The 19,998-nt window shown below is 45.5% G+C and overlaps 1 protein-coding gene and 1 pseudogene across 2 annotated transcripts in view; both read right to left on the bottom strand.

Moving 5' to 3' along the window:
- LOC140213287 (calcium-activated chloride channel regulator 1-like) overlaps positions 1-19,998 on the bottom strand; it is a 61,777-nt gene that overhangs the window by 33,461 nt on the left and 8,318 nt on the right. For both annotated transcript variants that reach the window (XM_072284470.1, XM_072284471.1), the window contains exons 3-6: positions 19,504-19,801; positions 14,215-14,321; positions 8,762-8,935; positions 4,525-4,655 (exon numbers count right to left, since the gene is read on the bottom strand). In XM_072284470.1, coding sequence (XP_072140571.1) covers positions 4,525-4,655; positions 8,762-8,935; positions 14,215-14,321; positions 19,504-19,801 — 710 coding nt within the window. The remainder of the gene's footprint in view (positions 1-4,524; positions 4,656-8,761; positions 8,936-14,214; positions 14,322-19,503; positions 19,802-19,998) is intronic.
- On the bottom strand, positions 11,840-12,018 carry LOC126520209 (U2 spliceosomal RNA; annotated as a pseudogene).

The raw sequence follows: 19,998 nt of genomic DNA on the forward strand, positions 1-19,998 counted from the left end.
TCTCAAAGGCAAATGTGTTGCAGTGGTGTAAGTTCCTTAGGCGTTGGCAATTCATACAAAGGATAAGAATTCAGCCGGGGCACAGCGAATTGTTTCTCTTATACTGTATGCAGGTACTTTGTCTTTTACTGTAGAGGCATTTGTTCTTTAGGCGTTCAAGTGTATACCGGCTGCATCGTCAAAGTAGTTGGGCATGCATTGGTCTGGAGAACTGGTGCTTACATTTGCCGACACTTAAGTGCACATTCTGCCCTCGGGAAACGAGCACGATGCAGCGCTTCTGTATTTGCGTAAAATGCCCCAGATAAAGCGGGCCAAGCTACTTGAAATAGAAAAGGGTGCGGGGGCGTAGTTTGAGATAGGACAATGGATCAACGGTTGTTCTGTTAGCAGTCGCCTCGCGCACATTGGTGATCTTTCCAGTGTCGTTTAGCTAACTAGTCGAAAATTATATTTTTCTTGCATAATTCCATGAGCTCGAAAGTTATTTTTGCGTAGTAATCGAAAACGTCATATTTACGGTTCGATACATTGTTGTCACTGTATTTTTTGCGACTTTCAACGTTGTGGTCCAGAACCTAGTGAGCCATTGAGCAGTGTTGATTCATTCAAATACCTTTTGGAGAGCGCTCCAGTGGCGGGCGCTAAACGCGCGGGCACGCCTTCACTCCCCATTGTTTTTCGCGTTTTGTGTAAAAACATTCTAACACCAAAAAAAAAAAAAAAGGATAACTAGGGAGACTATAGCGAGTTGGAAAGCCACTGCACATGACATTTTGAATTAGGAGCACAAATGTCTAGGACTCTAACATTCACTGCCCAACGGTCAGAGCCACAGAAAACTGCCTCACAGACGTGTCCTTGTTGTCTTTCGTGTAATATGCCCCGATAGTTTCCCGCGCTGGTTCATCTGCGTGTCTAGAAAGAATCCTGGCTTCGTCCAACCTTGGGGGAGCAGCCACACTCTCGATAACGGCGAAGCAAACAGGAAGTATGCGTACCTTACAGAAAATCAGCATTTCACAGTTACCGCCAAGTTTCGGACATGCGGCAATAATGAAGCAAAGCTTTATTTACCTCTTCATTTCGACCTTCGTGCCAACATAGACATGCCGTAGGTTTTATATTACAAAAAAATACAGAGACTAAAGATGTAAAGCAGAACACATATATCGGTTACATTAAGCGAAGTGCTAGAGAACAGTACATTGAAATGCAGCCCATGGTATGTACCACGTGTCTACGGTTACGGGTAACTTATTTTTTTTTCTTGTTCCGCAGCTGTCCGGATCATGCGAGGGGGGCACAATTCATAAATGGCAGTGTCTTATTTAGCCACTTTTATGTAGACGCACAATGAAGTTATTTGACGTGATGTTAATGGTCCTTTGTTATAGGTTAGTAGTTCACAATATATTTTCCTAGTAGTTTGGTAAACGAAACTTTTTTTACTAGAGCTGCGAAACTCAATGCTGATGACATCCGCGCGTATGAATTGCCTATTTCTATGCGAATGCGTCCTAAGTCAGGTAAGCGATGTAACAGCAAATGCAGCATCTAACAGCCTCAAACGCTACTTTCGATCGGGGCCTATCAGATATTTGTGAAACTTAAAGGGTGCCGTATCTACTGCCCGCGATGCGCTCAGAAGCAATACCATAGTGCTTAGAAACGGGCACTGAAGCGCAGGAAAATGGCCCAGAAAGCATTGCCTCATTTTAATCCGAAAGCCTTGTACATCTCATTGAAAGGTGTCCTTGAAGGGCCTTGTGGCCTGGAACTGTTCATCCACGACAGTGCAAAGAATCTGCAGGACGCTTAAGCTTCGCCTTTAGTGCGATACTATTCAAAGGTCCCCGACTGCTTCTCACGCTTCCCGGCAACTGCACCTTATGCAAGCGTAATGTTCATCGGGAAACGCTAGTGGCTAGTGGCGATCTTTGTAGTTTTTAACGCGACAGCGTTAAAGAGGCCTTGCTAACGAAAACCTAGTGCTGGCTTCTGACGTCTGAGTAAAATATTTTCGAACCACACAAACCCAGGCGCTCCATCTGACGCGCTAGTTCCTTAACAAATTGAATTTCTCAAGCTAAAATTCCTGAAGAAATTGTTAACTACGACATACACACAACCTACAGACAGGATTGCTCTTGAATTGTAGTTTGGCTTCACGAGAAAACGTAATTCTATTACGCGAAAGCTCAAAGAAACCCCAAATATTGCGCTTACAGAATTCACAGACTGGCCGTGGCGTCCGCCATTTGCGCGCGCCGGCACGCAGGCGTCTCGGGGGCCACCGAGTGGCGCGCCCGGTTCCTTGTAATACCTCCAGCTGGCGTTTGCCTCCACCGCACCGCGGCCCATCCAAGACGCTGCGTTTCTAAGACAAAGCTCGCCTTCGTGCATAACATTCGCAGCCAGCGTTTCCCAGTACACATTACGATTTCATACGCACCAGTTGCCGGGAAGCGTCAGAAGCAGTCAGGGATCTTTGAATGCTATCGTGTTCCGCTCTTAAAGGCGAAGCTTAAGAGGAAGCTTTAGCTCGAGTGCCCCTATCTAAATACATGTAAAAGGGGAATTCGTTTTTCTCGGCAAGCACTGCACCAAATTTGACGATGTTTGTTGCATTTAAAAGACAAACTTAAAATCTAGTGACTGTTGGTTTCGAATTTTTTAGTTAGGTCGTCAATGTTTTATTAAAAATTGGCAAAAATCGAAAATTTTCAAAAAACGAAACTATCAAGTTTACAACTCCGTAACTAAACAACTAAAAATGATAATACAATTCTGTGAATTGCATCTAATAGTACATCTAAAGCGGACAAAATTGATATGTGACACATGAAAATAAAAAAATTTAATCATAGGGAAATACAACTTTTGCAAAGCCGTTGTAACCAACGTAACAAATTCAAGTAAGATGCAAAATGACACATTGATTTTGTCCGCTTTGAATGATCGAATGGATGCCGTTTACAGAACCGCGATATCAGTTTTTGATGCAGAGCTATGAATTTGTAAATTTCGTGCTTCTATTTTTTTCAAACGGTCAAATATTTGAAAATCGTTTTAAGAAAATTCAAGCCCTAAATCGAAATTCCGCTTCCAACAGTCACTAGAATTTAACTTTCTCTTTCAAATGCAACAAATTTCATCAAAATCGGTCCAGGGGTTATCTCATAAAAACGTTTTTGCGTCTTACATGTATTTGAATAGGCCGCGTCGGAGTTGGGCCCGAGCTAAAGCTTCCTCTTAAGCTTCCTCCGGATTTCTCTGATGGTGAGCAAGGAAGCGATCACGCCGCGCTGCTCGGACGAGTACAGGCCTCAAACGGCAGCTGGAATACGCTATCGCGGTAAAAGGCGTTTGTGCTTGAGTTTCCGCGTAACAGAATTATGTTTTTCGTATACTCAAATTACAAACCGACGCTATCATGTGTGTAGGTTGTGTGTCAGTGGTACGTTATGATTTTTCTGCGTATTGTACATTCAGAAATTAAGTTATTTCCTTAATTTCCTTGCGCCAGATGCGCACATGGAGGGCCTTCGTAGTTGGGTATGCGTGGTTCGAAATTCTTTTCGCGGAAAGCGACGTCCGATGTCAGACGTCGTCAGTACGCCAGACTTTCTGCGACACCTGACCTTTACCACTTTCGCGTTAAAATATCGCGTCGAACGCCCGCGCCTCGGCTCCCGCGTTCTACGGCGTCTTCTTCCACAGCTGTCTTTCGCCTTTCGCGTCTCCTAGGTGGTAGCTAGGGACACCCAGGAATAGTTTCTGCGAGATCTATGCCTGTGTCAGAACCAAGAGAGCATTAAGCTTTCCAAGTGTTTGCGCGGAAGTTGCTGACTGACGCTGATGATTGTCTTATTTTTTATTTATTATTTTTTTTTTTTTTTGCTGCAAAGCGCTGACGCTCCAGTTCGCCTTTCCGTTTCTACGCTTCTTCGGAAGTCTGCGTAAAAATCTCTGGTGGTCTCGACAACAGTCTAATCGATGCCGCAAATTTGCTCCTAAATACTTCAATAAAAGTGCGCTGCTTGGCATGTTTGATGTAATAATGCTTTAGACTGTTTTGCTGGACCTGGCCTTTTCCATTATTCGTGCGCGCCTTGCTCGAGAGACGTCAGACTTCCATTTTAGCGCGTAGCTTGTGGTGACTGGTGCATTCATGCGTTCCTGTCTTCTATGCATGCGTTGTGGGCGCTGTGTGCGTGCAACATTTGAGCGCGTCGCGCTGTGCTGTAGATGCGCCACACAACCACCAAGAAACCCGGCAGGGATGTAGCAGTACTCATGGTGCTCAAAATCTGAAGGTGCCTTTAAGTTACATTTTTCATCTGCTAGTCAGGGCTTTATCTCTAACGTAAGGCTAATAGCAGCCTGCATCAATATTTATTGCATCTTAGCAGTGTTGCCGTTATTGAGCAGATTTCACGAAACCCACCACGATTCCTCATGGTGAAAGAATCGTACCAATACCAAGCGCTAACTCTGTCAAAAGTTCCAAAAGGCACGCACTCTGTAAAGTCGTCGCTCTTTAAGATGACGTCAAGGACAGACGCACCGCCGCACATATTGTTTTGCTTTGTCGGGGCAGCACTGTTGTGCAGACGTCGCTTTTGATTTGTTGATTCGCAAAAATAGGAAAGCTGTAAGGGAGAAAAAACAAGACAGTATAGGGACTATTGTACCGTAATCAAAGGGATAAAAAATTTAAAAAAATGTTTGTCGCCGATATTTCGGACTCCACTGACACCTATCGCACCAAGAGGGGCTGAAACAACACTCTTTCTGAGCAAGAAATGAGCGAAGAGTAATTTTAATTATTATTTCTCAAATCGCCGCACCTAACGAAGTCCTCTGAAGGCTCCGGCGAAACCGGGTATCGCGTCACACTTACCTGCCAGATTGTTTCCAGCCAATTGAGCAATCGCAAAGCCTGGAGGTGTCATTGAAAAGGCAGCGCCTCAACCCTGACGCTGTGCCGTCTGTTTTCTCACGGAAGAGCAAGCAATAAGACCTCAGATGTGCGTTTGAATAAAGAAGGAGAATATGCGTGACTCTGTTATCGCAAATACGAGGAACCAGCGGAGCAGGGCGAAGGCCAGTAAAGTATTACCAAACGGAACGCACGACACACGAACGCAGGCAACGCGTCCCTACGGCGTCCGCTAAAGTCGTCTAACAACGGCGCCCGCAATTCGCGTGGCCAACGCCGTAGTAGACGCCGCGGTTGTCTCCACTTTGTACGGCGCGGCGGGCAAGGATGACATTGAGGTAGCCTTGCAACCGCCCGTTTATTCAATATGTGAGAAAAGCAAGGACCTTTTTTCTAAGATCTTTACAGAAATAATGCTGAGCAGAGTTGTGAGCAGTTTCTGCCACCAGGTGCTGCACTAAGTGCCCGGTAACGTAAGTGAGCTTGCAGCAGAGCGGCTGGAGAAGATGAACTATATTGATACGAAAGCGTCAGATGACCCATTGAGAGAAAAAGTCTGCGTCTGCCGTCTGTAACAGCGAACCGGCTGGTAAATTCCATTGGTTGCGACACCATGTCTCGAGCGCGTCTAGACGGAGCAGTGCGGTCGAAAGGGAACACTTGCTGTGGCGATGACGTGCCAGGTGTCATGTGAAGGGAGGGGGCATCGCGGTGACCGTGGTGACCGTACGTCACGCTCACTCTCACTCTCGGAAGCCTGCGTTATCCGCGAGTTCGTCGTCCGCTCAAGCTCTCGCCTGTGCTAACTGATCCTCGGTAATGCCAAATAAAAACGCGCCAAGCGTCTAGAGGGGCTTGCTTGCGCGCATAGAGTTCAGGAGGACCGCTCAGTGGCGTTCAAATGGAAATAAATGCTTCCGTATTCAGGACCGGTATAACGTAAAACTATTCCAATCTGTTTTTATTAAAATCGGCCATTAGCCCTCATTGATAGGTTGAAATGTCTCGGGCTCTGTCCATATGGCTGCAACGTCCGCTCATGTGGGCTGGACCCTAACCATTCTGACATACCAGTGAGGGCTAATGGCGGATTTGGAATAAAAACAGCTTGGAATAGATTTACGTTATAGGGTTATACTCGTAACGAAGTGCTTAGGTATCCTGAGATGTTTAAAGCGTAGGCTTCCTTGGGCGCATATTCAAGCTTATTCAAGTCACGCTAAAATACGCGAGAAAACCGATACCTTGTGTCTGCGCAAAAATACGTAATTTATGAATGCATTTAAGCATGAAAGTATCAGTATGGTTGATTGGTATTTTACAAGCGATAAGGCGATAATCTAAATAAAGTGATGAGCGATAATTCAAATAAACCAAAATAATATTGTTGAGTGAGAATACCCATGAGATACATAGGGCTCCATAGAAAATGGGAAGGTTATGGTAGGGGTGGTCCACCCGCGTTTTTGGGATGGGCTAACTAAACTGAGGGTGGGCCAACTTGAAATTTCGGGGTGGGTCAAGTTAAATTTAGGCCTTGGCCCGCTTGAAATCTGGGGGTGGTTGACTTGAAATTTGGGAATGGGCAAACTTGAAATTGGGATACAGGCCGACCTAAATTTGAAGGTGGGCCAACTAGAAAGTTGGGGTGAGTAGTGGGCCAACTGAAGTTTCGGGGTAGCCCAAGCTAAATTTAGGGGTGAGCCAACTAAAAACATGTGAGGTTGGGCCAACTTGAAACCTGGTGTGTGCCAAGGTAAATTTGCGACCGGGCCGAACTGAACATTTTTTGTTGGCCGAACTGAAATTGAGTCGGCCAAACTAAATTTGGTGGTGGGCCAAATTAATGTTTGGAGGAGGCCAAATGAATTTGGTAGTGGGCCAACTAGAAATAAGGGGATGGGCCAACTTGAAATTTCGGGTGGGCTAACTTCAAATTTAGGAGTGGGCCAATTTGAAGTTGGTACATAGGCTGACTTGACATTCGGGGATGGGGCTACTTCAACTTTGGGGGTAGGTCAACTTAGCGTGTGGACGTGGGCCAACCTAATTTAGGCGGGCCAGCTTGAAATTTGGAGTGGCAATTTAAGGTTAGGGGTTGGCAAAGAAATATGAGGGTGTGCCTACTTAAATTGGCCAACTTAAATTTGGGCGTGGGCCAGCCTAACTTTGGGGGTGGGCCAACTTCAACTTTGGGCATGGGCTTAAGTTGGCTTTCCCTGGCTGGGTTCAAGGTGATTTCACTTGGCCCAACTTGAGTTGGGCCAAGTGAATTTTGAATTTGTGCCAAATTGAAGTGAGGGGGTGGGCAAAGTGAAATTTGGGAATGGGTCAGCTTGAATTCTGGGGATGGCCAACTTATGGGGAAACGTGTCTCACTTTGATGAGTATAAGGTAGTTATCTTCTGAGTTCGCTATAGGTCGCGGAACTTTACACGAAAATGAGCGCTCGGGGTTGCCACGTGCGTCCCTGACTGACCACAGGGGCACCTCAAATTTGGTGCTGCGTGTGGACAAATATCTGAGTCTGTGTGCGGACTATGTAGAAAAATAGTGTGAGGTACTTAGAATAGTACGTATATTTCTTATTACCTGTATGTACTTTATATTGGCTAATAAAAAATTGGGGCTAACGCTTTCTTATTCTCCCTCGTACAATGTATACGTACAACTATATAAATAAATTACGTACATCTCCACAATTCAATTAAAATTTGACACACCACGATGCGTTCTGCCATGTGAGGCAATGATAGTGCTCAACCCTCTCAGACCTTATACACACCTGCACGTGTGTTCTGTGTACTGCGCAGACAAACAGCAGTGGTGCACGCAAGGTAACATGTAACATCAGCTCACCACTCTCGTGATGGATTAAATGCTGAAGAAATCACACACTGCAGAAATACCCACAGTGTGTGGAATCCGCCGATATTTTTTATCCCGTTATTCACTTTTGAGGGTGTAAATTATGTTACAGTGCAGAATGCTGAAATGGCACGAATTCCAGAGTGAGTACAGGCGCAAAACGTTTTCACATTGGTTAGCTGCCGTCACGTCATTTCGACTGGCATCTCCAGAAAAAGGCAAGAAGCCTTTTCCCCAGATTGCAATGTTGCAGAGGCAAGGTCACTCCCCCGTTTGTGATTCGTATTCGTGAGAGAATTGTTGGTACGCGCGACTATAAACTTGCCTGACGTGCTCACAACTCCACAGAAGACACTCGTAATTCTTCGCTAAATTTAAAGGGCGGTTCAAGGCTCCTTCGCTGCAGCTATTTTGGAAGGCGCTTTCGTTTCTTTACGATATTAGAGAGCAGCTCTTAGGCCCCAATTCTTAAGGCGAGGGGCGGCGGCGGCGGCGGCATAACCGAGCGAATGAGCACAGCGAAAGATGAGAGCGAACGCAGAGCGCAGCGGCGGCATAAAATCAGCGAGGAGAAAAGCGGAGAGGAGGCTGCAGCAGAACAAATCAGGCGGAAAGCGGAGGAGGAGGGTATGGCGGAAGTGTGCGAAGAGAAGCGCACATTGTCTTGGATGTCTGTCGGCGGGGTTTCTGTAAATCGCGCCCACGCGTCACCCACGAGGTGGCTCTCGCGATCTCGAAATAAGCGACGCTGTCGGGCCAAACTTCGCTCCGTTTGCAACTTGCCGCGCTAGACAGATTGTCCGCGCCAGCCAATATATAGCGAAATGAAAACGCGTACAGAGCTGCGCTCCAATTTTCGATAGGGAGTATCGTAATCGTCGGTGATAATTTTCTTGTTTTTGTTTTAGGTCAACGCATCACACCCAAAGTAAATACAAAGGTTCTTACGTTTTTCACATACGGCATGAACATAATGGAGCTTTCTGTAGGCTTTTCAGGGCGAATTAGGTGCGTGACAATGCAGTCTTTTCCGAAGCGGCATTTTTCATCAGTCGGGCAAGGTGAGCCATTCTTCAGTTTGGAGTTAAAAGATATATTTTTTGAACATGCATTCAGCCTAACCTGTAAAATAAAGGGACAGAAAGTCAAAATGGCACTTAGTTGGGAAAAAAGGTGTACAAAAGAATTTTGCTCGCGAAAAAGCAGTACTGTATTTTTCTGTTGATTGTCAAATATGATGTAGAGCTAGCTGGGGTGGAAAGGCTTCAATGCTCGTGACGCAGTAAAAAAAGTAAAAATAATATACCCCACTTCCTTTTGAGTGACTCGGAAGTGACAGCAGTTGGTTCAGCGACTTCATGCTACGTGCTGTGTTTGGGGTCTAGCTAAAACAGATTATATCTAGCTGAACAGGGGATAGTGCTCAGCTTGACGGCGCTAGATACACTTTAGAAGGCTGCCGAGCATTTAGCCTGATTATTTATTTTTGTACGCTGATATTAAGAGTAACATATCCGTTGTGCACTTGCTAGGTTTTTAATATCGCTTCCCGAAAGGCATTAGCACAATGCCCAATTAGGAATAATTTTAATAGTGATCGCGATCATATACAAATGTTTACAGTATATTAGTAAAAGTTAAACAAGACAATTAAACCGAACTGACTAAACTCTAATTGGTAAAATAACAATTTAAGATCAGTTTATTAGGCACTTTAACACTGAAAACTGACTACAACGTCTGAAATTGCTACTGCTTGCTGGCTGCTCTTGGCTAAGCTTTTGGCATTGTAATAATTGTATGGAACTAATAGACACAATGAGGTAGCAGTCATCCTTAGAGCTTCGTATGGTTAAACAGTTATTTGAGTTTCTAAAGCATCAATTATCGGATGATAATCGAGATGCTCCTTTCGTCTCATGCATGCATTGCCAGCGCCATCTAGAGGATGGCCGACACTTCAGCGGAGATGGCCATAATGTTACAGCACGGAACATTTTTAACACAGTCCCCAATAACATGTCGTAATGTAGTGGCATGGGAGGTTTTTCGCTATTTCGTGCTACAGTGACGAAGAAGCTCATGCTACTTCCACCTTTGAGCGTGGCTTTGGAGCCCTAGGCTGAGCATGTTTATTTGGTTACTATCAGGGCCGTTGAGGCGTTAGAGATGGACAAGGCTCCACATTAGGGCCGTTATTATTTATTATTTACATAAATGACCTAACTAACATTCCACTGACAGGAAATCATACTGTACGCTGATGAAACTAATGTATTTCTTTTTCCGCAGCCCACCTTCACGAACTAGAAGTTACCGGAACCCATTGGTTACAAGAACTTAGCGTGTGGCTCTATATAAAAACTTTACTTAAATGCAAAAAAGAACGAGATTTACAGTTTTTTATTCCAAGAATAAGCAAACAGATTGCGACGTAAAATTTTTTTATTCTGGATCGCAACCAGAACATGTATCAAGCCATTCGTTTCTGGGTGTTACATTTCACAAAATCCTAAGCTGGACAGAGCACATAAATAAGGTACGCACTAAGGTTGCACGATCTGCAGGCTTGCTACAATGGATCCGATGCTTCGTGCCTATCTGGCTTCTCATACAATTGTACTTTTCGTTTGTGCACTCGCATCTTACCTACTGCCTCTTAATATGGGGAAACGGTAATAAAACTGATATAGAAAAATTGGCAGTACTGGAACGGCTAACTGTTCGGTTGCTGAACTTCTCTAAATAATACATAGGATCTTCTATGCTAATGATGCGCTACAACATTCCTAATATTAGAGACTCTTACGAAACAAAGATCTGCATACGGCTATTTAAAGAGATCTCCAGCAACAGTGAACTATTTTTAACTCGTTACCTGAGTAGAGACACAGGATACAACCTACGTCACACATCAATAGTAATAAAGAAACCAAGGACAAAATATGGTGCGCAAACGATCGAATATGAACCATGTCTCCATATAATACGTACCCTAACATAGTTGTCGAAGCTACCAATTGTAAAACAATTCACAAATTTAAACATGCAATACCAAACGTAATATTGCCTGATCACAGTATGTCTAACGAATGGGACTCGGGTTTCTTTGTTTATTGTCAAGTGTAATGTTATTAGTGTTATATTCTGAATGTATAACTTTTGTTAATACCAGAGCGTTCTTATTTTTTGCTGTGCTGTATTTATTTAGTTTCGGAAGGCCGTGCCATTCAATGGCGCCAAACGTTAGGGAGGGCAGGCACTCGGGGCAATACGGTCCCAGAATCACCTGCCTATAAACAGCACGTGCCGCCCCAAATAAGAAATGCGCATGCGAGCACGTTACAGCACAGAGGTCGGTAGCCGTGTTACTGAACGCGGGATATTCGGAGACTCAAATTTCATGCGATGTGTGTCACCAGTTCTTATGTAATTATTTAGGAAAATGGAGAGAATCTACAAATTATAATTCACACCCCGAAAACGAACGGGAAGAAAAGGCAGACAAACAACTGCCTTGGAACTTTTGGGAGAGGCCATAAGTTATGTCACATTTGCATGAAGCGTCCTTGCGCAGATGTAAGTTGGTGCTACCACATTACCCTAAACCAAAACGAAAAATCTGAACGTCGCTTCAGCTTCTAAAAAACTGAAACATATGTTTGCGCTCTACCATATGCCCCATATTCGACACGTCGCTCACCGTGGCACATGTTTATTTATGTTCCCCGTGTGAAATTGCCACTGATTAGGGAAATGTCATGAAGATGTGGCGGAAATCCAAATTGATGCGGAAAGCGTGGGTAAGAGCACTCCAGATGAAGCACTATCTGATTGTTTCCGCAACCACCATAAATAATGGTAGCTAGGCATGAACAGTCCAGGAAACAACTTACACAAGACCTCTAGTCTTTAGTGTGGGCGTTAGATATATTCAAGGTGCTTCCTACAGGGACGCTGTATATCGCTAGATTCTGGAAAAAATAGCGTGCGTCTATCAAGCCATGTAGATCGAGAATTTCTCACCATACGTGGGCCGATACCGGAGATAGTGCAATACCGGCCTGACCCGCGGCGGAGGGGAACCAGGCTTTAGGCACTTCGCCAGCTTGCAAAAATAAGTTGAACATCTTAGGTTCAAATACTACCCGTATCAGATATAAGCTTATAAGAACAGATGCTACCCTTTGGCCCGCATCAGCCATGTCTACGTTCGCACCTCCCTCTGTTTTTCCCGTGGTGGCGGTCCCGTAAGCGTACAACCCGCCAGGACCACGAAGCGCAAAGAAATGCGAACTGTCCATGTGACCCCAATCCCGCAAACTTGAAATGTTTCACCGGAGCAACGGCCAGGGTTTCAGAGGAAGTTTTCGGGTAACAAATTTTGCGTGGCCTCTGTAGTGCGCAACGGCTTGTGGTTTTCGAGTGACGTCACAACCACTACTGCAGCGCGGGACGTCGACCAACGCACGATGGCCTTGGCTACGTTGAAGCGGTGTGTGCCCTCGGAGTGCGGTGAAGTGCGTGTCTCTTCTACGTGCACGATTCGTTAATAAACGGTGTCGTACCACATTCTGCAACAGTGAATGGGTGCGTATACTTCTAGGTACCTCATCATCTTTTGACGATCAACATCGTGGAGGAGCGACATGTTGCGCCAGGCCTATCATTTTCGTGCATAGAGGGTTTGACGCATGGCAATGTACAGTTCGCCATTAAGGAGCCCACATACACAGCTTCGCTTGTCATCTAGCTTCACATTGTGGAATGGCACTGAATTTTTAAGAGTTGAGTCCCGGGACGCCTCTCGTCCAACATGCTATAAACTAAACTTCTTAGATGCCCGATTAATGATTCCGTCAAGTTGTCGCCTATTTCATTGTTCTAATAGCTGTTTCAGGAGAACTAAATTATATAGCCGTGTTTTCTGAGATAACGAAAAGAAAATTCTCTGAAAATAAAAGTTGTTTAGAGTGCATACGACTGGCATTACCAAATCCTGGCTGTGAGCTTACAACTGTCGTTGAAATGAAAAGTGTGCAAACATTGAATTCTCTCCGTGCTAACATAGAGGCAGAAACATGGAGGTTAACAAGGTGCTCGACAACAAATTGCGGAATGCACGAAGAGCGACCGAACGAAAAATGTTAGGCGTAAAGCTTAGAGAGAGGAAGAGGTCGATGTGGATCAGAAAGCAGATGGGGATAGCCGATATTCAAGTTGACATTAAGTAAAAAAAGATGGAGCTGAGCAAGTCTGATTGCACAGGGCAGAAAAGTGGTGGTGTACCAGTTAGAAAACGGATTCCAGGGGAAAGGAAGCGCCATCTAGGACGCCAGGAAATTAGGCGTGGTGACGAAATTTGGAAATTTACGGGCGCATGTTGAAACCACCTAGCGCAAGGTAGAGATAGAGAGCGCTGGAAGAAGTCTTCGTCCTGCAGTGGGCATAAAATAGTCTCTTAATAATGGTATTATATGGTTCAAGGATGTCGAGGAACAAGTAGTGCATCGCGTGGAGAATGAAGCATCGGGCGATTTATTAATGCGCACGCAAAACTTTGTGCCGAGTTCATTTGTTTCCCCTCACCGACCGTCGCTGTGGCAGTGAAGCCCGTATTGTTTCGGCGGGCACCAAAAATGTGTTACCCTTTCAGTTGTGCTGTTTTCGCCGTCAGCAAGATGCATGCCTAAACTCAAGCTGCCGCAAGCAAACTGGTGGTAGTAGCCTTAACGACGGAACCAAGATGATAAAATGACAATGACGCTGTGTATGTGTTGTAGCCCACTTCTGCCCTCGCGTACCATTACCTGCCACTGCAGGCCGCCTTAATTGACGCTATGTACGGCGTTTCTTTGTACTCTATCGGGTACAAGGCAAGAAACCTGCTTAAATTCAGACAAAACCCGGTATTTTTAACGACTTTCCAGTACTGACCAAAGGGCCGCCTTAATTCGCATGATATCCGGCCTTCGTTTGCACTATGACCTGTTCAAGCCCATCGTGTCGCATCAATTGGCAATGTACGTACATGGTTTAGACTGCAATAACTCGGGGACCTGCGCACATTTTTTGCCGACAAAACACCATCGAAACGTGATTGCGTCCTTGAGCTTGACCTTACTTACTTGACCTTACGTTTTGCAAAGCAAACAAATTTTTCAAATTTAAGTTTTCTTCTCTAAGTCCTAGAACCACATAACGGAATGAAAAGCGCGCAATGTCAAAGCGAATTCGGAGCTTCATTCTAATATTCCTTCCAACCTGAGAGACTTCTGGCGGCTTTGCCCTAGGTGTCCTTGTCTCTGTCTTTTTCACTTCATAATCATTTTCATAGTAAGTTACCAGCATGCCGATGCGTCTATCCTTGTCCACAAACAAGCTCAAATCCTGCTGCTCACCTTGCCGTCGACGCAGTAGGTCTCTGGAAAGGAATCGTCTCCTCTGGTACCGTACTCGTCAAAAACACCATACCTTAGGTGCGCCCACTCGTGCACGAAGGTATACGCTGGAAAAAAAAAAGTTTTAATAAAATAGTCACCCGCAATAAAACACACATTTTCTCAGCTCTCAAACGCAACTTCAGCGCATTCATCCCGCATGTAACGAGAGCCATGCACGAACAACCATTCCGGCACCGCCTTCTGCACATCCAACAGGACAAACAACATTTTGTTTTCTTTCTGAGTGCAGATATCACACCTCGAAGATTTAGGATATTCCGCGTACTGAATGCCTGCTCTTTTACATTAAGAGGACAGACAACCGCCTAGCAAATGCGATCAGATGTTGGTAGAAGTGACAAGAGAGATTTATAGGGATAGAATCGAGCATGTGGTCCGCCATTGAAGCCGGAATTGTGACTTACAATTTGCACTAAAAGTCGCAAAACAATGACTCGCCATCCCGTCCCTGAGAGGCAATGCTTTATTGCATTAGAGTAGCAGTAGTAATGGTAATTCAGAGTAATGGTGGTAATGCGAGTAGCGGTAATTTTAGCAGCACGCCGCGGCTGGTCGTATTATCGTATTCACGCTGCTCCTCAGGAGCCCTAACCATGGGCTGTGTGTCCGTAGCGGTGCTGCAACAGCAATGAAATCCGCTGCTAGGCTGGTTATTTAATATATGAAAGGATTGACGATTCACTCTCCACGACGCAAGCTGCCGTCGCCGCGGCAGCCTGCACAACAGTAATCTTCACCGGGAAATGCATGCGGGTAGCGCTACGTGCATCGTATTGTTATCACGAGCTTCTAATCATGAATGATGTGGTTGGGATGCGTGTCTTATGCTTCTTTATTGAAATGGGTGCGGTATAGTGCAAGTTGTATTTTGATACCAAGGAATACACTTTTTGTTTCTATCATTGAAGGTTTGCTTTTCAACTACTGAAGTATTTTTTTTTTTGCGAGGACGACGCATCGAAATATATCTACCAACTAAAGCCTAACAGCTGCGCAGTAAATTTGTAGGCAGCGTGAACTGTCAGTGAAGCCTTGATGCTTGAAGTGTAGTAAATGAAATTACTGCACGCAGGTCGTCAGTAACTGCATGCCACCTACTTATCGTTTAAAATCCCAGTTCTTTATACTGCATAAGCGTTTTGCTCGGTATTGTGCGCGTATTACGACGTAAAAAGGTTCACGCTAACGACAGGCGCAGCATTCAAGGCAGCGAGTGCCGTCCTTCATTGTATGGCGCCGTACATTAGCGTTCTTGTATGCGCGCGAGTTTGTGAGTGCATACCGAAGGTTTTCTGGTCTCCTTGTGAGAAACAGCATGTTATCGACTATAATTGCGCCGTAGATGGGTACCAGCACTTCCATAGTTTTCTTTTTTTTGAATAAGTAAAGGTGCGCGGCGCCACAAACGAAAACGTGCAGGTGTTATTGGTTGTGTTGCACATGGCTGCACCCACTCTCTGCCAGGATGAAAGGCGCACCGCACAACGGTATAACCTTGCCTGTACGCCTTCCACTCGGTGACACGTATAGACAGTTCATTGCTGTAGCTCCTACAATTGATAGACTAGGCGCAGCGCACCACAAATAGGTGCAGGAGGTGTAACAAAACTTCGTTGAATGGAATAGACCTTATTGATAGGACTACTGATTGAATAGAACTGATATGATTACTGATATATTCTACCATTTAGCTTGGTTTGGCTAAAAAGAAAGCCTTGACTTGTGTATGGCCAAATCAGTTGGACTCAGCGCTTTAGAGAACATAAGACGCGGGAGCATCGGCTGGACAAATAATTACTCTGTTGAAGCTGTGCCGCGGATGTGTCTTCTTTTCAGCAATACCAGTGAGTAATCACTATCGCACTAACCTATCGTTGTTTACAGCATGCTTCCAGCGCACAATTACACCTTTACGGCAAATAAATAAAAAGTAGGACAAATATGTTTCGCGGCGTTTTCCACATTACTATGCATCATTGGTAAGCAATCTGTGGCATTAAAAAATCCTGAGCTTCGGAAGACTAATCAACAAACATTCACTTTATTGAGGCCAAAGCCTTGGATGGCTGATGGGTCAAAAACTTGAGCGTCCCTAAAATTCAATGGCACAAAAATTCAATGGCATAAAAGGGGAGGGTGGAACCTTTGACCTTTGGTGTCAGTCGAACTCTCGACCTTTGGTGTTAATTAAGCCGGGATTAATTAAGAGAACTATAATGAACATAGACTTAATTAAGCCAATTGAAACCAAGACCTTTGGTGGGAGCAAAGCCCACGATACTTGTTGTTATTTAGGGCAATGTAATCAAGCCACAATTAATTACCATAGAATCAGACAAAGCAGTTGAAACCGCGACCTTTGGGGGGTAGGAGAAGTAGAACCCTCAACGTTTGGCAGGAGTCGAAGCCACGACGTTTGGAATTAAGGCATTGTAATTTAGATCTTTTATCACCCAGGTAAATGGGGCACTCGAACTCACGAACCTCGACATCTGTTGCGAGTTGGACCTACGACCTTTGCGGTTACCTAAAGCAAAGTTAAGGCATTGTTAATTACGGTAGACTTAAGGCACTGTAACCTATGAGCTTAGGTGGGATAAAACAAGTCATAGGAAGTAACGACGCATTAGAATGAGAACGTCAAGTAATTTAATGAATGTGTCGTGAGCGCGCGCAGGCTTTCGGCCTTCATCCTCTTGAGCGTATGGTAATGTAGCTCAATTTTTCATAGGTGCGCAAGGTGCAGTTGGTGAAAGATCAAATTTGGAAGCAGTAACATTTTATTTGCTCACTTCTTTAAATATTGAAAGCCGTACCTAATTCAACATATTAATCACGTATATGCAACGGCAAATCAAGGCGACACCGGAAAAGAGCACGCCGCAAGCACAGAGAAGGTGGTCCCGCTGTAGTCGAGCATTGTTTCGCTATTCGACTAATAATACCATAACTTGTAATACTCTATCATAGAAATAGCTTGGCGTCCGCCTGTCACCTGATCTTTCCTGAGCTACGCATCTCCCATCCATCCATCCATCCATCCATCCATCCATCCATCCATCCATCCATCCATCCATCCATCCATCCATCCATCCATCCATCCATCCATCCATCCATCCCCAGGACGCCGATACTTATGTTGCGAAACCAGTTTTCTGAAATTCATAAACACAGAAGGGTCGCTTTAGATAACCAGACGCCATCAAAAAAACATTCGGGACCCGTAGGAACGTATAACTGCGGCAGCACCGCTTTTAGAGAGTTTTAGCCCAGCGGGTTTACGGCCAGCGGAGCGGAGCGGGCTAGCGGAGACGCGACTGCGCATGCGCACCACGCTGAGGCGGCCAGCGGTTTTACGGAGCAGCGTTTACGCCCGCTGGAAAGCACTCCCCAGCGGAAGGTATACGCAGCGCGCGAGCGTGCGTAAGCGCGCGCGGGCGTGTATGCGAAATGCAAGATGGCAGCCGCGAACATGAACTCCGGCCACGCCGGCAGTTCTGCATCGACGACGGCGACTGCGGCGCTGACCCGTACGTTAGTACTCAGTACATTATTAACAAATAATGTACTGAGAACATGTAATATATCTTTAATCAACATTTCTTGCACAATAAACGCAAGTGTAATTCAAATTCATTTCTCAGTAACTCCTATTCGGACCACTAGGTGGGGCAGCAGAGTGCCGCGCTCTAGTGTTCCTGTATATGCTCCCGCAGGGAGCAGAGTTGCGCATACCTTTTCCGGCGCCGCTCGCACCGCTATTGGCCGAGCGCGAAAAATGACGTCAAATGATCCGCGCCGCTGCGAAGCCAACTTTACGGGCGCATCGCCGACTCATGCGAACTCGTCGTTTCCGTCAGTACCATCGCCATTGCAATCAGTGGACCGTCGATCGTGCGTTCAGAGGAGCAGCTAGAAGCTCTTGCATCTTGAATCTTTTTCTATTTGCAGATTTGCTGCTACTAAATAGTAAGCACTACTAAATAGTAAGTACTACTAAATAGTAATAGTAAATAAAAGTAAGCTTTGCTTAAAATGTGCGCATGTCAACATTTGAAATGCGCTTAAATCTATGTCTGCACCGCATGTATCGAAAACGTGCAGCTGTTGTGAACGATGGTTAGTGATAAATGGCGCTCTGTTAACGGTCACTGACATAACTGCAGGCACGATAGCTCTCTTGGCGACGGTCATTAATCGGCTGGTTTCGGCAGCCAAAATGCGCTAAGTGTCCACCTTACGTGTGTGAAGTTTTAAACACTCTTTAAAACATTTCTTGCTTTCTGGCCATGATAAGACAACTTCATATGCATGCTGAAAATCATTGCACCGCTGGTTGTGGCAACGTACTGCGCGTTTGCGAGCGAACTTTGGAGCTGTTCGAGCCACGGGAGTATATTATTTTGGGGAATCGAAGGCGGTCCCACCCCATATTTGTACGTTCGTGTGTGTGTTTGTATATGCGTGTTTACATAGGTACATACAAAGTTTCGGTTGGTTGGAAGCCCACCCCCTCCGGCTGCACGAATGACTCGTTCGAGCGTAGCCTGTATTAACAAGTGCCCTTTGCTAAGCGCCTGCGAACAATTGGCGCTTGTAGCTCGCTACCACCAGAGAAAAAGGCGGAACACCGCGCGGCATTTGGCTCCTGCGCGCGCGAGTAGTGGCTTCGCTGCAGAGCTGGATCACGGCGGCGGACCTATGCGCAACTCTGCTCCCTGCGGGAGCATATACAGGAACACTAGCCCGCTCTTTACCCCGCTCGAGCGGGTGAGTGATCCGCCGGGCTCAAATTCTTTTTTCGCCAGCCGTTCCGCTGGCTCAACGGAGGAGACCGGGAGCGGAGCGAAACGTAAACCAGCTGAGCTAAAAGTCTCTTTTTATCTGCTACCATTTGAGGTGACGTGATTCCGGTCTACCACGTTTTGCGAAGTGTTGACACTAACCACCGTATTCAGAAATGCATCTTAACTTTAAGCTCATGCCTTATTTTATACAGATGACGCTAACCGTGATTGCGCCGAAGGGTACGCAATGAGCGTCCTTGGCATATTCACGCCAGGCGTCATTTAGATGAAGTCAAGCGTGGGCTCCAAGTTAAGATGCATTTCTGAATAAGGAGGTGAATACCGCAGTCGCGGTATGTATTTTTCATGCAGCTTCCAGCATGTGTTGCTCTCTTTTTTTCACACTAAGACCCTTGTAAATGGAACAAAAAATTCTTACCAGCACTTTCATTTGTTTCCGCCGTTAAGGGCCCCAGGCGTTGGAGATATTCCGCTGGAATGAATACGTAATCTCCCTTTCCTTGGCAGCCTTGTGACGTCACCGTGCAAGGCTCCTGGAATCCGCAACTCTTGGAACTGACGATTCGCACATCGCTTTTTAGGAACTGCGTTGCCCCTAGGTGACGATCCACTTTTCTTTTTGGCCAATATTTTGGAACCTCGATGACGAATGACTTGAAGTATACTCGGCCGTTTGTTGCTCTGTGTAGGAACCGTGATGATGATTCGAGGAGGGCCTGCACGTCGATAGTCACCAGTTACGACTCTCTAGGCCGCGGGATACAGCAGCAATGTTACAAGCACGAAATAGAATTGCACGTGCCACTTCATTTTTCTGACGAAAAAAAAGACGGTAAATACCTCGCCTATTTGCGAATTACTGTTTTGAGTCTCCAGGTACCGCTATCTTGCAAGCTTCATTGTAACTGTAGGC

Source organism: Dermacentor andersoni, chromosome 9, assembly GCF_023375885.2.
Source record: "Dermacentor andersoni chromosome 9, qqDerAnde1_hic_scaffold, whole genome shotgun sequence".
Taxonomy (NCBI): Eukaryota; Metazoa; Arthropoda; class Arachnida; order Ixodida; family Ixodidae; genus Dermacentor; species Dermacentor andersoni.